The sequence below is a fragment of the Lipotes vexillifer genome, unplaced genomic scaffold (assembly GCF_000442215.2).
Source record: "Lipotes vexillifer unplaced genomic scaffold, Lipotes_vexillifer_v1.1 scaffold1017, whole genome shotgun sequence".
NCBI lineage: Eukaryota > Metazoa > Chordata > Mammalia > Artiodactyla > Lipotidae > Lipotes > Lipotes vexillifer.
In genome coordinates, this window is record NW_006772141.1 from 325,324 (window position 1) to 341,357 (window position 16,034).

Consider the following 16,034-nt stretch of genomic DNA (forward strand, 5'->3'; position numbering starts at 1 on the left):
ACAATGTTATTGTCATGGACCTGTTACTAGAAGGAGGAAAAATGTTAACCCTGCTTTTTTCTTGTTGTTTACTTGTATTCGCTCTATTAGTATTATTTATTATGCAGTTTCTATGTAGATTCTTTTTAAGTCACTTGATCATTTTATGAAGTTTGCATTACTTAAAACAACAGCATAGTCTATGAACCCATGCAACCTGGCCTGTAAACGTCAACACACGGCAATATTCTGAAAGCACAGGAGCAAGTGAGCAAACCACTGTTTTCCCCTTGGCCTTGTGAGCTCCTATTCTTTCCTAGGATACCACACGTACCTCTGTGACCAGTGACCATCTGACCTTCATTCAGACAGAGTGAGAGTACCATTATCCAGCCACATAATAAATGTTAGTTATGTTTGATTTATTTCACATCTTCTTCCGTTAAAATATACAAAATAAAATAACTCTACTATTTTCTATTCACAGCTCAATTTTTGCCCATTCCATTTTTTGAGACCAAGCTAAGCGAGTACTAATTTAAGACTTGATCAGCATTGCTTTTTAAGAGTGTAAAAATATGACTTTCATTTTGCTTCTGAGATATGCATTGCTGTAATAGATCTTTAAAATGAGATCCATAACTATACCAAATTTTTTGTAAAAAGAAAGGGAAAATAAGTATGTTTTCATTTGAGCAAGAAGAAACATATGAGGGATAAACCGGAGACTAATTAGGTTGACTAATTAGGTTAACTACAAGACTTGGGGAAGATGCGGTGGAAAGGACTAGGGGTGGGAGGTGGTTGGCCAGGAGAACGACACTTCTCTGAATGTGCTTTTGTATAGTCCTCACTTTTGGAAGCACGTTTCCCGTACTCAACGAGACAGCAAATGAACAAATAAAGAAAAGAAACATAATCAACGTAGATGAGGCCAAAATCGAATACAAAAAAAATCACTCAAGCCAAATTTCAAATGAACACCATCACCACGCCGAAGGGAATGAGGAAGCACTCACCCAAGTAACTGGTAAATGACATTTGCACTCTGTGTCCTCAGACTAGAGGCAAAAACACTGAAAATAAGTATTGAAGTTAGTAGGCTTCTTTTTCACAGGGACATGGCTTAATAATTCTCAAATTACCCTCTGTACATTTTAGGATTAAGCAAACAAGTAAATATATTGTGGATATTGGGAGCTATGTTTTTCACTGTTGAAGAGAGTTACAGATATGAACAGAAAGAAGGATAGAATGAGCCCTCAACCCACTGTTGTGAGGTTTTTATGGAAATTTCATTTCATAGGTACGACTGATTAAATCATTGGCTGTCGGTGTTTGAACTCAAACTTCAGCCCCTCTCCCCTGGTTTGGGGCTAAAAGTTCCAACTCTCTAATCATGGCCTGATCTTTCTGGCCACAAAAACCCATCCTGAAGCTACCTAAGGGGCTCCCAGCCACCTCATCAGTATATGGAAGGCATTTTTCATTTGAGATTCCAAGGTTTTAGGAACTCTGTGCCAGGACCCAGAGACAAAGACCAAATATATATTTCCCATTATATCACAGTTTTAAAATACTATTCTGCACTAAAAGAAACCTGGGCCTCTTGAAAAAATGGTTGGAACAGGGAAAATACAAGGTGTGCCTGGAACATCTTGCTGGGCCAAAAAGCAAGGAAATGCTCAAAGAATGATCGGGACATGTCAGAAAGGCAGAGGATCCACACAGAATCCATCAGCCAAAGCTGGAACAATTTGAACCTCAAAAAAAGTAACAGTAGTAAAAGATTATAACCATTTGAATAAAGTAAGAATCCATGAGTTCACACTGATGTTAATTGATTAAATAGAAAGGAAAGCTCTTATAGTGGAAAGCCAACTAATGAATATATGTAGAAGGAATGATGGAATTAGAAAATCACCACTTAGCAACCATCATAATAATGATTGTTTCAGGTAGGAATCATCAATGGATACTAAAACTAGTGGAAATTTGAGGAGTAACTGAATATTTAAATAGCCTCAAAGTAGCTCCCTAAAAAATATTTATTAACTACAAAGAGTAAAGTCTCAAAGTAGCTCCCTTTCTTTTTACAGTAACTTACAGTGATAAAACCTGGTAGATCACCTTTACCAAAGGAGCAAAGTTAACCTTTCCAACATTGGGGCTATTCAACAGCATGTTCCTCTTGATATGATGCACTGAGGAGAATTCAGCATCACTCCTGTCGTGTTCTTGCCAAAAGTGCATAACCTGAATCTAATCACATGGAAACAGCAAATCCAGACAAAAGGACATTGTACAAAATAACTGGTCTGTTTTTATCGAAAACGTCAGTGTAATGAAATATAAAAGAAAACTCAGAACCTCTTTCAGAGGAAGGGAAACTATAGACGTGGTAACTAAATGCAATGCATGATCTTGGATTTTCTTTTTCTATAAAGCACATTATTGGGACCATTGGTGAAAACTGAAAAAGGAGTGTAAATTAGGTATTCTAGCAGTTGTTAATTTCCTGATTTTGGTGATTGTATTGTGGTTATGTAAAAGAATCCTTTGTTTTTAAGAAATGTACACAAAAGTATTTAGAGGTAAAGGGACACATCAAATTTTGCTTCTTAAACAGTTCAAAAACATTGGGAGAGAGAAAGAGGATAAAGCAAACATAGTAAAATGTTAACATTTGAGGAATCTGGGTGATGGATACATAGGAATTGTTTGTACTATTTTTTGCAACTTTGCTGTAAGTCAGAAATTACGTCACAATAAAAGAAAAAATAAAATGAACTCTGGTATGGCCATAGCAGGAAAGCTGGGTGCTGATCTAAAGGACAGGACAGAATCTGAAGTAGGTAATTGCTGTCTGCTTCTGCTCAGGTCACGCCCTTGACTGCTTTGAAGTTTGCAGAGCTCTCTGTTAAAGCAGGCTTTCCAAAGGGGGTAATCAACATCATTCCAGGCTCAGGTAAGCCAGCAAGGACCCACTTTGCTGTAACTAATGAATGGTTCAAGGGTAGCTGAGTTTTCCCACTGGTGTTTTGTCCTGACTTATAACTATATTAAAACTAAACACAGTTTACCAAACAGTTTAGTATAAACATACTTACCATGTGCTAAAATCTGAAAGTGGAAATACAGTGGCAGATGAGTAGGGTGGGAGGGGTGGAAATTGTACAACATTGTAAAACCACCCTACGGTGGCCCATTTCAATTTTTAAAATTCGCTTTGGAAGATTAAAAAATCAAGGCATACCCATCTTTGGGGTACTGACAATTGCATGGAGGATATTATTCAGATTTTTGTCACTTTGTTATTAGTATAGAAAATGTAAAACTGAGATTTAGATGAGAGCTTAGAAATCTACTTCAATGAATTCAAAGCCACCTTTACCATAAGAACTCGATAATGTTTTAATCTCTGTTTTGTTCCGTAATTCCACAGGTGGCATAGCAGGACAGCGCCTTTCTGAACATCCTGATATCCGCAAACTTGGTTTCACTGGTTCCACTCTGATTGGCAAACAGATCATGAAGAGGTATTGGTTTTAGTGTGTTGATTTGCTAAAAATCCTGTAAAACCAGGTATTTGGCTTTGTTTTTGCTTTTTTAAATAAGGTGCTTTTGGAGGGAGAAAAATAACATCGAATTTAGAAGAGAAATCTTACCACAGCAGGGTATTGAAATGTTTGAATACAATAAAATACTTTACAAAGTGTAAAGCCCAGAGTCACCAAAACCAGAGTTGTACTGAAAGTTCTGATAGCTTTAACAATCATTAAGCACAAAACATTTTCAGTACTAAAGCTGTAGCCCAAATTGGTTTTGGAGCATAAGTAAGAAATTGAAAAGACATTTCAAATCTGGATTATTTATAAAATTAATTCCTAAAAAGCAGTAACATTAGTTCAAAAAAATGCAAACCATCTAAATGTCCAAAATAAGGCAGTGGTTAAAGTTTGTTAACATAATGGAATACTGTGCAGTCACGTAGACTTTTTAATAACATTGGAGTGTTAAACGGTAAATAGAAAGAAAAATAAGGTATAAAATTGTATATATTGGGTAATCCTAACTATGTTAAATAAGACAAAGGCTGTGCTTGGACACAGACCAGAAATAAGTATATCAAAATGGTAAAAAAAAAAAAAAAAAAAAAAGGGGCCATTGAGCCATGGAGGGGAATTCTGTGATTTTTTTCCTTCTTTCTGAATTTTTAAGAGTATTTTTAAAACACTTTAAATAATAATACTTCTGCAAACAGGGAGAAATAAACAGTATACTTCTAAAAATTGATTTTTTTCCCCCCGATGTGCCAGTAATCTGGTTAAAGGTTAAGTTGTTTGCCAGGCCTTTATGTAACCAAAATTCTTAACACCTAAAGAATCTGAATTTACCTATGATAATCTCTAATCATTTGACCACAGAATTTAAAAAAAAACAGTTTTTATTACAGAAGAGTTCTAATATTCACAAAGCTTACAGAATAGTGTAATGAACTCCTGCGTGCTCATCACCCAGCTTCAACTGTTATCACCATTCTACCATTCATGTTTTGTCTTTGAATAAGTTTCTTAGTATTTCTGAGACTCAGTTATATTTCCCATGCTAAGTAGTAATTTATGGTTGAAGAAACAGAGAGAGAAACTGATAGACAAACTAAATGCTCATATTCCCTTTATTTTTCTCTAGCTGTGCTGTGAGCAACCTGAAGAAAGTTTCCCTTGAACTTGGTGGCAAATCCCCACTTATAATATTCAGTGACTGTGAACTTGACAAGGCCGTACGAATGGTAAGAGTAGGTCAAGTCCACCTAACTAGGTGCCCACTTCTGAAACACATTCTACCACCTTCTCATCAGGAAACTTAGAATGACGCTTGGTTGGGTTTTTTATTTTATTTTATTTTATTTTTATTTAATTAGTTAATTGATTTTATTTTTGGCTGCAATGAGTCTTCGTTGCTGCACACGGCTTTCTCTAGTTGCGGCGAGTGCTACTTTCGTTGCGGTGTGTGGACTTCTCATTGTGGTGGCTTCTCTTGTCATGGAGCACAGGCTCTAGGTGTGTGGGCTTCAGTAGTTGTGGTGTGCGGGCTCAGTAGTTGTGGCTCGCAGGCTCTAGAGCACAGGCTCAGTAGTTGTGCACGGGCCTAGTTGCTCCATGGCATGTGAGATCTTCCCAGACCAGGGCTCGAACCCATGTCCCCAACATTGGCAGGCAGATTCTCAACCACTGCGCCACCAGGGAAGCCCAACGCTTGGTTCTATCTGATCATAAACAGAAACCATTCTCTTTATGTTTAGATTTGGGACTGCTCAGGGCACTTAATTAAAAAAAATAATGTCATTATAATTAAATGTGTTTTTGAAACTTGGAGGCCAGGTTTTTAAAACTGATGTAGAGATTTATAAACATTCATGATTTATTTAAACTGATGTAGAGATTTTTTAAAGCAAAATTTGGTATAGAAATATTACATTTAAATGTATAGAATAACGGGCTTCCCTGGTGGCACAGTGGTTGAGAGTCCGCCTGCCGATGCAGGGGACATGGGTTCGTGCCCCGGTCCGGGAAGATCCCACGTGCCACGGAGCAGCTGGGCCCGTGGGCCATTGCCGCTGGGCCTGCGTGTCCGGAGCCTGTGCTCCGCGGCGGGAGAGGCCACAGCAGTGAGAGGCCCGCGTACCGCACACACACATACACACACACACACACACACACACACAAAATGTATAGAATAATCTAAATTTTCTTGTAACACAAAATCTGTTTTTATCACTATGTCCTTCATGTTATGTACATTTTTTTTTAAGTACTCATGGACCAAAAGGGGGAAAGGAGAAGCAAAATTCCTAAAAATATCAAAACCAAGAATCTCCAAGCAACACTAACTTGGCCAAGGGCTTGTGTTTTTCTCTGTCTTCTCTGTGTTGTCTGCTGTCTTCCAATAACATCTAATTCTCAGTGTGTGCAATTTTATGATAATCTTGACTTCCCAAGCAATAACAGTATTTTCTCTTTTGCTGCCGAAGGGCATGGGAGCAGTGTTTTTCAACAAAGGAGAGAACTGTATTGCAGCTGGTCGGTTGTTTGTGGAAGAATCCATCCATGATGAATTTGTGACAAGAGTGGTAAGCGTCTTCAAATTTGCTCTGTGATTTGTATAGAAATTGCCTTTACTTTAAAAGTACTTCTGGGATTATTAATGAACTTAGATGTGATGATAGTGCTATGGTTATATTTTTTAAAAAGAACACAATCCTTATCTTTTAGAAGTACTTTCTGACATATTTACAGATTAGATTATGATATCTGGACTTTGCTTCAAAATAATCCAAAAGGGAAGGAAGTAAGTGGGGGAATAATTTGGTCATGAGTTGGCAGTTGTGGAAGCTGACTGATGGGTATGTGGAGTTTCATTATATTATTTACCTACTTTTATATGTTTATAATTTTTCTTTTTAAAAATTATTTATTTATTTATTTTTGGCTGCGTTGGGTCTTCGTTGCTGCGCGTGGGCTTTGTGTAGTTGCAGTGAGCAGGGGCTACTCTCTGTTGTGGTGCACGGGCTTCTCACTGCGGTGGCTTCTCTTGTTGCAGAGCACAGGCTCTAAAGCGAAGGCTCAGCAGTTGTGGTGCATGGGCTCAGTTGCTCCGCGGCATGTGGGATCTTCCTGGACCAGGGCTTGAACCCGTGTCCCCTGCATTGGCAGGTGTATTCTTAACCACTGAGCCACCAAGGAATTCCCTATAATTTTTCATAGTAAAAAGTTATAGGTCTATATTAGAAAACCTGATAAGGTATAGTTAAGAGCTATTACTACCTATACCTTGCTCTGCATTTATAGTATATTAGATCCTTGATATTTGTAGAAGATATACTCCTAGATTATTATAAATCCCTAAATTGGCTATGAGAGATATACCACTAGATTCTTACAAATCCTGAATTTACAGTTAAATGATAGTATATAATTTCCTTCACTAAGATAGATAGATAGATATATATATACATACATACATACGTACCCCCTGTAGTTGGGCATGATTCCATAAATATGAGACTAAATGTCATTCATATAACTATTAAGATGAATTCTGTGGCTAAAATGAGCTCTAAACATACTACACAGGGACTTCCACGGTGGCTCAGTGGTTAAGAATCTGCCTACCAATGCAGGGGACACGGGTTCGAGCCCTTGTCCAGGAAGATCCCACATGCCGGGGAACAGCTAAACCCGTGCACCACAACTACTGAGCCTGCGCTCTAGAGCCTGTGAGCCACAACTACTGAGCCCGCGTGCCACAACTACTGAAACCTGCGCGCCTAGAGCCTGTGCTCCGCAACAGGAGAAGCCACCGCAATGAGAAGCCCGCGCACCGCAGCAAAGGGTAGCACCCATTCGCCGCAACTAGAGAAAGCCCGTGCACAGCAACGAAGACCCAATGCAGCCAAAAATAAAATTAATTAATTAAGTAAAAAAAACATACTACACTCTATCATTATTATGGTAATAGTAATCACGAATTTGTTTCTATTTAAAAAACCAGCACCCAGCCTTCTTTCCCCCATCCCACCCCGCAAGAAGCAAAGGCATCTTTCTTCATGGGAGTGGAAAACAAGGAAGTCATATGGAGAGGCAGTGGCTGCCTAATGAACATCCCCATAATTCAGTTTTGTGCCTTAGTAAAATGCAAGGTACAGCACTACACGTCATGGGCTTTCACAACAACTTGTTGAAATTTAAAATGCTGGTACCAGAAATGTCAAGGATTTGCTGTATCAGTCCATCAACAAACATGTTTTGCACACATATGAACAGTATTCATTTGTTCGTTTAGCAGGTATTTCTTGAGCAATTACTGAGGGATTATTGCCAGACCTAAACTCAAATTCATGACCCTGTGGGGTCATGGTAACTCCCTTTCTTTCTCCTTAGTAGAAATGGACTTAACATCAGGAAACGCAGAAATAGATTAAGATAACCAAGGAGCACATATCAGTGATGAACGTTCTTTGATAAAGATGGTTTTTCATTGGAATATTCTAGTATATCCTCTGGTGTGGCTGTACTGTGAGAATTTCACAAGGGCAGTCTGCCACACTTGGGGAAAGGAAAAAGACAACAATGTGGCCATTTTAGAAATTATTCTGCCATGAAGAGTGTAGGTATGCTGTATTAACAAAAATTCCAGAACATCAGGTTTGCTATTTTAATGAATTAACATTCGGGATAATTTTAAAACTCAGTGGTTACAAGCTTGGACTTTCAAGGCAAGAAAACTCTACAGTATTTAGTGGCTGTGTGCCCTTGGGCGAGTCACTCAGCCTTTCTGATCCTTGGTTTCCTCATATGAGATGGAAATAATAAATATCTACCTCCAGTGCTACTGAAGACTAAATGAGGACACATCTTTGAATGGCTTAGTACAACACCTATCACACAGTAGAAACTCGGTCAAGGGTATCCATTCTTATTATTAACAGTCAATTGTGTTTTGTGAACTGGGTGACATACAGGTGGAAGAAATTAAAAAGATGAAAATTGGTGATCCACTTGACAGATCTACTGATCACGGGCCCCAAAATCATAAGGCCCATCTGGAAAAGCTCCTGCAGTACTGTGAAGCCGGAGTGAAAGAGGGGGCCACATTGGTGTACGGAGGAAGACAAGTCCAAAGGCCAGGTAAGACCACCTCCATAGGAGGTATGCTGGGGGCCTGGCTTCTTAAGTTGGAATAAATGGTAACAGTTTTCTTTGCAGCACCATCTTGCCTCAAAAGTAGTGTCATTTACGTTATGATAAGAAGAGTTACTTTCTAGATCCTGCTTGGCCACTTATAAGCTGTGACACCTTCAGCAACAGTTCTTCTGAGCCTCAGTTGTAAAATGTGATGAAATGTGCATATCCTGCTTTACGAGGCCGTTAAAATCAAATAAAATGGATGTGACAGGCCCTTAGCTGAGTAAGTAAACAAGTGTAATGGATACGGTGTTATTCAGGCACTGGTGATTTTCATTCCTGGCAATGTGAGATTTAATCTTAGCCAGCTTAGCCTGGGAAGGATTCATTCCTGTTGTCTAAGGTAGTACTTGTTACAGAAATATGTGAATGGCTCAATGTCATGATACCCAAAAGGAGAGAAAAACAAACAAACAACAACTGGAAAACCTCATGTTTTACTGTTGTAGGTAGATTGAGCACCAGCAGGACAGCTGGTTATGATGTGCCCCCTGTGGGATCCAGTGTGTAACACAGCATCGTCTATGAAGTATTCTTCACAAAGATGTTTAACCATGAATCTAATCATGCCTTTAGGTCATATTTTCCATTTACAAGAAATACAGGGGATAGAGGAACAAATTAAATATCATCCCAAAGAAGCAATGACAAATCTGAAGTGCATAAAATATTCTGCAGGACAACTGAACCAGTCTGTTTAACAAGTCAATGGCATGAAAAATAAGGGGCAGGGTAAAGGGGAAAAATATTCTAGAGTTAATGGACCCTTAAGCTATCTAACAACCAAATGCAGTGTGGAACTTATTTGAATTCTGAATCAAACAAGTCAACTATAAAAAGATATTTTCCAGAAATCAGAAATTGAATACAAGTATCGAATCATTATGGTGTACACCTGAAACTAGTATGTTATATGTCATTGCATCTCAATTAAAAAATTGGAACTTAAAAAAAGGAATTGAAATATAAACTATGAATAAGGAATTGGCGTTAATTTTGTTAGGTGTGGTAATGTATTGTGGTGTGTAATAAAATGTCCTTGTTTTTCACAGGTTTGTACCGAAATACTTGTGGAGTATAAATTGTAATCTCTGGAATTTGCTTTAAACTATTTCAGCAAGAAAAAAAAGAATCAAATACGGCAAAATATGCATAAAGATTTATTTTACTATTCATTATACTATTTTCTCTACTTTTACATATGTTTGAAAGTTTTGTAATAAGGACATTAAAAATATAATAACCTAGGAATGCTAACACCAAATAGGAAAATGAAAGTCTTCTTGGTTTACTGACCCATAACAAAAGAAAAAAATTTATAATGTAATTAAACGAGAGAACTACTAATTGAAAATTACCCATTAATTGATGTTATTTTCTTCTGTTTTTCAAATAGGCTTTTTTATGGAACCTACTGTCTTCACAGATGTGGAAGACCACATGTATCTTGCCAAAGAGGAGTCATTCGGGCCTATTATGGTCATTTCTAAATTCCAAAATGGGTATGTTCCTCAGGCATAATTTGACCGGATTGCCTACTTTTCTTTTTTCTGTCATTGTGCTATGTACAGAGCATAAAATCAATGAACATATAATTTTCTACCATAAGAATAATTGTCTTAATAATTAGAAGGGAATGCTAACCAATGTAGATTGTAATATATTTTTGCTCCTTAAATTAATGGCTGACATTATGGGACGTTCGCTAAGTTTTAGTTTTTGTACAGTCAGCATTTGAAATGTCTCTGGAATAAGGTCAGTAACTGAGAATAACAGAACTGGTTTTCGCATTTACATTTCTAGGGAAGGCAGCATCTATGAAATCTGATTTTCCCAAAGAAAGAGTGTTTTCTCCATAGGGGATCATGCCCCCAAAAGCCTAATACTCAACTCTTTGTAGAAATGTCCACAATCACCATATAATCAACCGTGAATGACATACTCGTTTGTTATGGTGCCTGAAATTTTGATATGCTCAGTGTTTAGCATATCAAAGAGGGCCGTATGGTAACTGAGCTCATATCAGAATATTTAACACAATAGACTCTCATGGTATACTGCACACAATTCTTCAGAATTCTGGCTTTAGTTTTCCTTTAACCAATGAGAAAACAGAATACAGAGTTCAGAAGGACTTCTTGGTCTTGAACAGACATACTGTGAGAGACCTTTGGGGACACTAAACTGTAGTGAGTAACCTTTTGACATATTGATCCAAGGATGCCCTGTTACCGTCTTTTCCTTATTATAAGTTCCCCCATAGGATGGTCCTTGTGTTAAATGTGCAGATATTAGAAGCCAGTTTTAGGGGATGTAAGCCTAGATAAGTCACAGTTCCTGTCCTCAAGGAGGTTACCATCTAATAGGGGAGACAGACAGGGAGACGGGCAATTAACCCCAGAGGGCCTAGGTGGGAGGTGTAGTAGGTAGCATCTGCACTGACCACCTCTGTGGGCTTGGGCCACTTAATTCCTCTATTAAGTTTCTCTATTTGTGTACTTTATCTATTTGTGAAGTTGGGTTATTAATAGTATCTACCTTTTTGGGTCATTCTAAGTGTTAAATAAGTCAAGTGTTTGCTGTTGGTGACATTGAAGTCATTACACTCATTATTATTCTAAAAGTGGGCAAGGTGTGCTGTGAAGCTATGTCGTCTCAGTAGTCCTCAATGGGCAATGGCATACAGATGTCTTTCGGCCTTGGTCCAGGCTATAAGTATTCACAGTGCAATCAGGTGCAATGCATCAAGTGTGAGAGTTTTAGCAGAGCCTCAGTCCTTTCCAAGTTAGATTCCACATTTCTCATGAGAGTTGAAGATTGTGTATAGTTAAGATTACCTTTGAAAATCCCTTGGGAAGACACCACATTGAAGCCTATGCTGTCTCTCAAAGAATTCAGCACAACTAATTTTTGCTCCAGTTTTGGAACAGAAATCGTGTTTCTTCGCCGGAGCCCCAGATAAAATCTTGGCTTACATTTGCTGGCCATGTTGTAGTTCATGCATTTTTTTTAACATTAGTATGACACTCATAAAGATGAGATACTCACACTATGGCAGGCATGATGGAACTGGACCCAACTGAGAGAAGAGCAGGTTCACATCTGCACTTACTTGGTGTGTACACATACTGAGTCAAAAGGCAGGGAAGTCACCAGACCCATTTAAGGGATGATTTTACTACCCTTTTATTGGATTGGCATATTAATTGCGTTCACTCTCACTTGATGGTGCAACACCCTAGTATACAGAAAAGCAAGATGTTATCCCTGCCCTCAGGGAGGTTCCAGTCTAGTTGGAGGGTGAACACCAAATACATGAAAAGGTAAACCAAAATACTGAATTGGAGGAATATGTGCTACCCTATTATAGCTAACTTTCATTGAGCATTTCCTGTGCTCCAGACACTATTAGCTCATTTAATCCTCATGACAAGAAGACAGGTGCTATTATTATTATTTCATTTTTTCACAAGAATAACCAAAAGCAGGGGAGATGAAATGATTCACCCAAGGTCACCCAGGCAGTCTGGCTTTGGAGCCTTCTCACCGGGCCACTACACTACACTGCCTAAACAGTGGCACTGGTGGGATCTGGGAAGGCTTCAGGGTGAGGCATCGAGTGAATGAGCCTTGAAATGTGCATGTAAAATCTGAATAGATGGAGGGGCACTGCGGGTGCTCTGAGAATATGTCTGTAAATGGAGCTCAAGGGAGAGGAAAACAAATGGGGTAAATCATGAAGGAGAAGCAATGAAGAAGCCTGAAAAGGTGACTTCAGCTTTTAAAAGGTGTTTCATGATATATGTGAAAAATATAATACTAGAGTTGTAGTATTTCATTGGGAGTTTCTTTTGGTGTAAGCCTGGAATATTTCATTTATAAAAATGTAAGCACATTGGCAGTAATGTTTTCCTGTTTCTAGCATGGAGGGGAAAAACATTAGAACAGAAAATGAAAGTGTTTTGCTTTTGCATTTAATGAGGTTTTATGTCTTCCTAAAAACATCTTGCAGGGACATCGATGGAGTATTGCAGCGAGCAAATAATACAGAGTATGGCTTGGCCTCAGGGGTTTTTACGAGAGACATAAATAAAGCTATGTATGTGAGTGAAAAGCTAGAGGCAGGAACTGTTTTTATTAACACCTACAACAAGACGGATGTGGCAGCCCCTTTTGGTGGAGTTAAGCAGTCTGGCTTTGGAAAAGACTTAGGTATGAATATGCCTTACCTTCCTACTGCACATCACAGAATAGTCCGCTTCATGCTTCATGCAACACTCTTGTATTGCTTTAAAGGGCATTTCCTACATGGCAGTTGGATCTGGGCTTTCAAGGGTACTCATTTTTTTCAAAGTTAAACATTTTTATTGAACATAACGTAAATATAGAAAAGTACTCAAATTGTGTGGAAAAGTGTTTCCTTTTAAGAAAGAAGATTCATGTTGAAAAGAAAACCCTGACAATATCTTTTAGCTAAAATATGTTAGGTTTGTTTTTTTTTTTTTTAACCTGACATTCAGCATGAACTTGGTTTAGACGTCATGGGACCAAGTGGAACCAAGAAAGGAAAATGGATAGAAGGCAATAACCAGCTAGCCCCAAGAATAAATCCTGTCTCTGAGCCATCTGGCAGTCTTTCAGAGACAACATTGAAACTGGCAGAGTTTTCTGGGCATCTGGGAGCTCAGATTGAGAGTCTGCAGAGGGCCCAAAATGTAATTCCCCGTGGGCAGTAACACTATCACATTTCCAGTTACAGCTTACTTTGAACAGTAAATATGTACCAGGCCCTATTCTGATACTCTACCTGTCATAGCACGGGCAGTCCTCACAATAGCCATGGGAGTGTACGTGCTATTATTATCTTTATTTTACAGACCAGGAAAATGGGGCTCAGAGATTTGGGGTAACTTGCCCAAAGTCCGCCAGACAGCCACTGGCAAAGAGAATGCAAAGCCAGACAGTTGGCTGTGCAGCCCATGTTCTCACGCCCCGTAGTCAGTCTGGCAGGTTGTTTCAAAAATTGAAATGCTTGTGATTTACTGCAATTACAGTCTGCTAACATAAATTGGGTTAATTTGGGGTAGTTTTACATTTTCTCTTTCCCAAAGACTTTGGCAGTGTATTTGCAACAATAAAAGTGGCTCTCGTTTTAAATTCCATTGAGTTGAAGGTGAAGTCTTTTTTTTTTCATGTCTTCAATCTGGCTTTCATCCCTGGATCCAAAACACATGGGGAGATTTTCTTAGGGAAATTATTTTTATAAAGTGAGGCAACAGTGTTCCACTTGCCTTTTGATAGAGAATGATCGATGCACTTCATGTCTGTTTTATTATAAAACAGTAGACTTTGTCTAACAGTTTCTTCCTCTCCTAATTTGAAACTCCCTCAGCCCATTGGTTCCCAGGTGCACATTGGATTAGAATTACCTGGGAGCTTTAGGAAAAAAAGGAAAGATGCTGATTTAATTGGTCTGAGGTATGACCTGGGATCAGGAATTTTAAAAGGTCACTAAGGTGATTCTGAGTTAACATTAAGAAGCCTGGGTTTAGCTCAACTTCCAGAATCATATACTCATTAGTTTCACCTGTGGTATTCATGCCCTTTAACTGTTGTAGAAATCAATGATTGTGGTAGCTCAAAATAGGAACAGAATAGAAACAGAAAGGCAGACCTATTTATTTTTTCCGGGATATGCCCCTGTGTCTCTAACATACTATGTAAGTCAGGAAAACCGCCTTTCCCTTATCTTTAAAATAAGATGAGACCAAATGATCTCAAACTTTCTTTGCTCTATTCTGCTTCGTTTAATGTAATCAGAAGGACAGTATCCTGATCACTTCTGTTCACCCTAAATGGGCAAGGAATAGACATGTAGATTTGTCATCAAGCTGGGAAATAAAGGAGAAGGGTTTGGGGTAGAAAGTGATAAGCCAACACTCTGGTCCTTAGAAGGCCTGGTAGCTGGTCTAAACCCTCGCTCCTCAAACTGTGCACCACAAGCCTCAGCATCATCGGGGAGTGGTTAGAAACATATAATCTTGGGGCCTCTGCCGGACTTAATCCAATCAGAATCTACAGTGTCACAAGGTCTGCACGTGATTCACATGAAATTTAAAGTTTGAGAAGCACTGCCTCAGCCCCATTCTATTCGCTTAGTGACGGATATGCCTGCACCTGTGTCCAAGATCTGGCGACATCACATCCGCCTGTGAACGTGGTCCATCAGCTGCTTTTCTCTTCCCTAGGTGAGGAAGCTCTAAACGAATACCTCAAAACCAAGACCGTGACGCTGGAATATTAGAGCAGTGCCGTCATCAGGAGCCCCCCTTAGACAGCACCGCTCCGCAGCTCTCCACACTGAAGAAGCCGGGCTGTGCTGAGGAAGGAGGTGTCAGCCACCAGCTGAAAAAAACCACAAGGACCACAGAGGGTCGGGCCACGTGTCTAAGCATTTACACATGTTCCTGAGTATTTTCTAATACCCCTTTTATACCTTAAAATGATGTGTAGTTGTTGGGTTTTGACTATGTCATATACCACACATATTTCTAAAATATCAAGCTGCTTTTTTGTTCCCCACCAAGACTAACCTAGTCATGGTTGTTCATCTTGCAGACGTCAATATCATGCAGAAAGTGCATTGTTAGGAGCCCTTGTATAATATGTACAGGCTTTAACCTCTGAACCAGGCATATGGGGTTGTTAAAAAGATTTTCTGTAATTTTGCTCTCAAGGAACAGTATATCCTCTAAGGAATGTGAAGGAAGTTCTTTTTTTTTTTCTCTTTTGGAAATAAGATACATCTTTGTGCCTTTGATGTTCTATTCTTCAACCCACTGTGATGAGTGACCAACCCAGAAACAGTTCTTGAGTATCTACCAAGTACAAGGTACTATATGATGTCCTGAGGAGTATACAAAATTTAATGACATGATCTTTGGTCCCAAATAGTTTAAATTCTAGTCAATAGCTTTTAAAGTGGATTTTACAGTATGATGTATTATAAAGTAAATAGCTTTTGGAGGCTTATCTTGGTTCATATCATACCATCTTACTATCTATGTGACTTTGGGAAACTTACGCAACTTCTCACAGCCTCAGTCTCCTTATATGTAAAATGGGGACAGTAGTGCCTCCCTCGGAAGCCTTACAATGAGGATTCAATGCAATAATCTTAGTACAGCACCTTGCGCTGGGCTTTGTTTGTGGTAAATCCTCAAATACTCAATAAAAGTTAAGTGCTTTCCCCGTCACTATTTTTAAAATATAGTGAGATATATTAGTTCAATGAATTAATTTCCCTAC

At 38.8% G+C, this 16,034-nt stretch overlaps 1 protein-coding gene across 1 annotated transcript in view; it reads left to right on the forward strand.

The window, feature by feature from the left end:
* Window positions 1–15,030, forward strand: part of ALDH1L2 (aldehyde dehydrogenase 1 family member L2) — a 52,726-nt gene extending 37,696 nt beyond the window's left edge. The window contains exons 16-23 of the mRNA XM_007447308.1: window positions 2,860–2,947; window positions 3,425–3,518; window positions 4,672–4,771; window positions 6,014–6,112; window positions 8,504–8,669; window positions 10,123–10,228; window positions 12,739–12,938; window positions 14,975–15,030. Coding sequence (XP_007447370.1) covers window positions 2,860–2,947; window positions 3,425–3,518; window positions 4,672–4,771; window positions 6,014–6,112; window positions 8,504–8,669; window positions 10,123–10,228; window positions 12,739–12,938; window positions 14,975–15,030 — 909 coding nt within the window. The remainder of the gene's footprint in view (window positions 1–2,859; window positions 2,948–3,424; window positions 3,519–4,671; window positions 4,772–6,013; window positions 6,113–8,503; window positions 8,670–10,122; window positions 10,229–12,738; window positions 12,939–14,974) is intronic.
* Window positions 15,031–16,034: the final 1,004 nt, after the last annotated feature.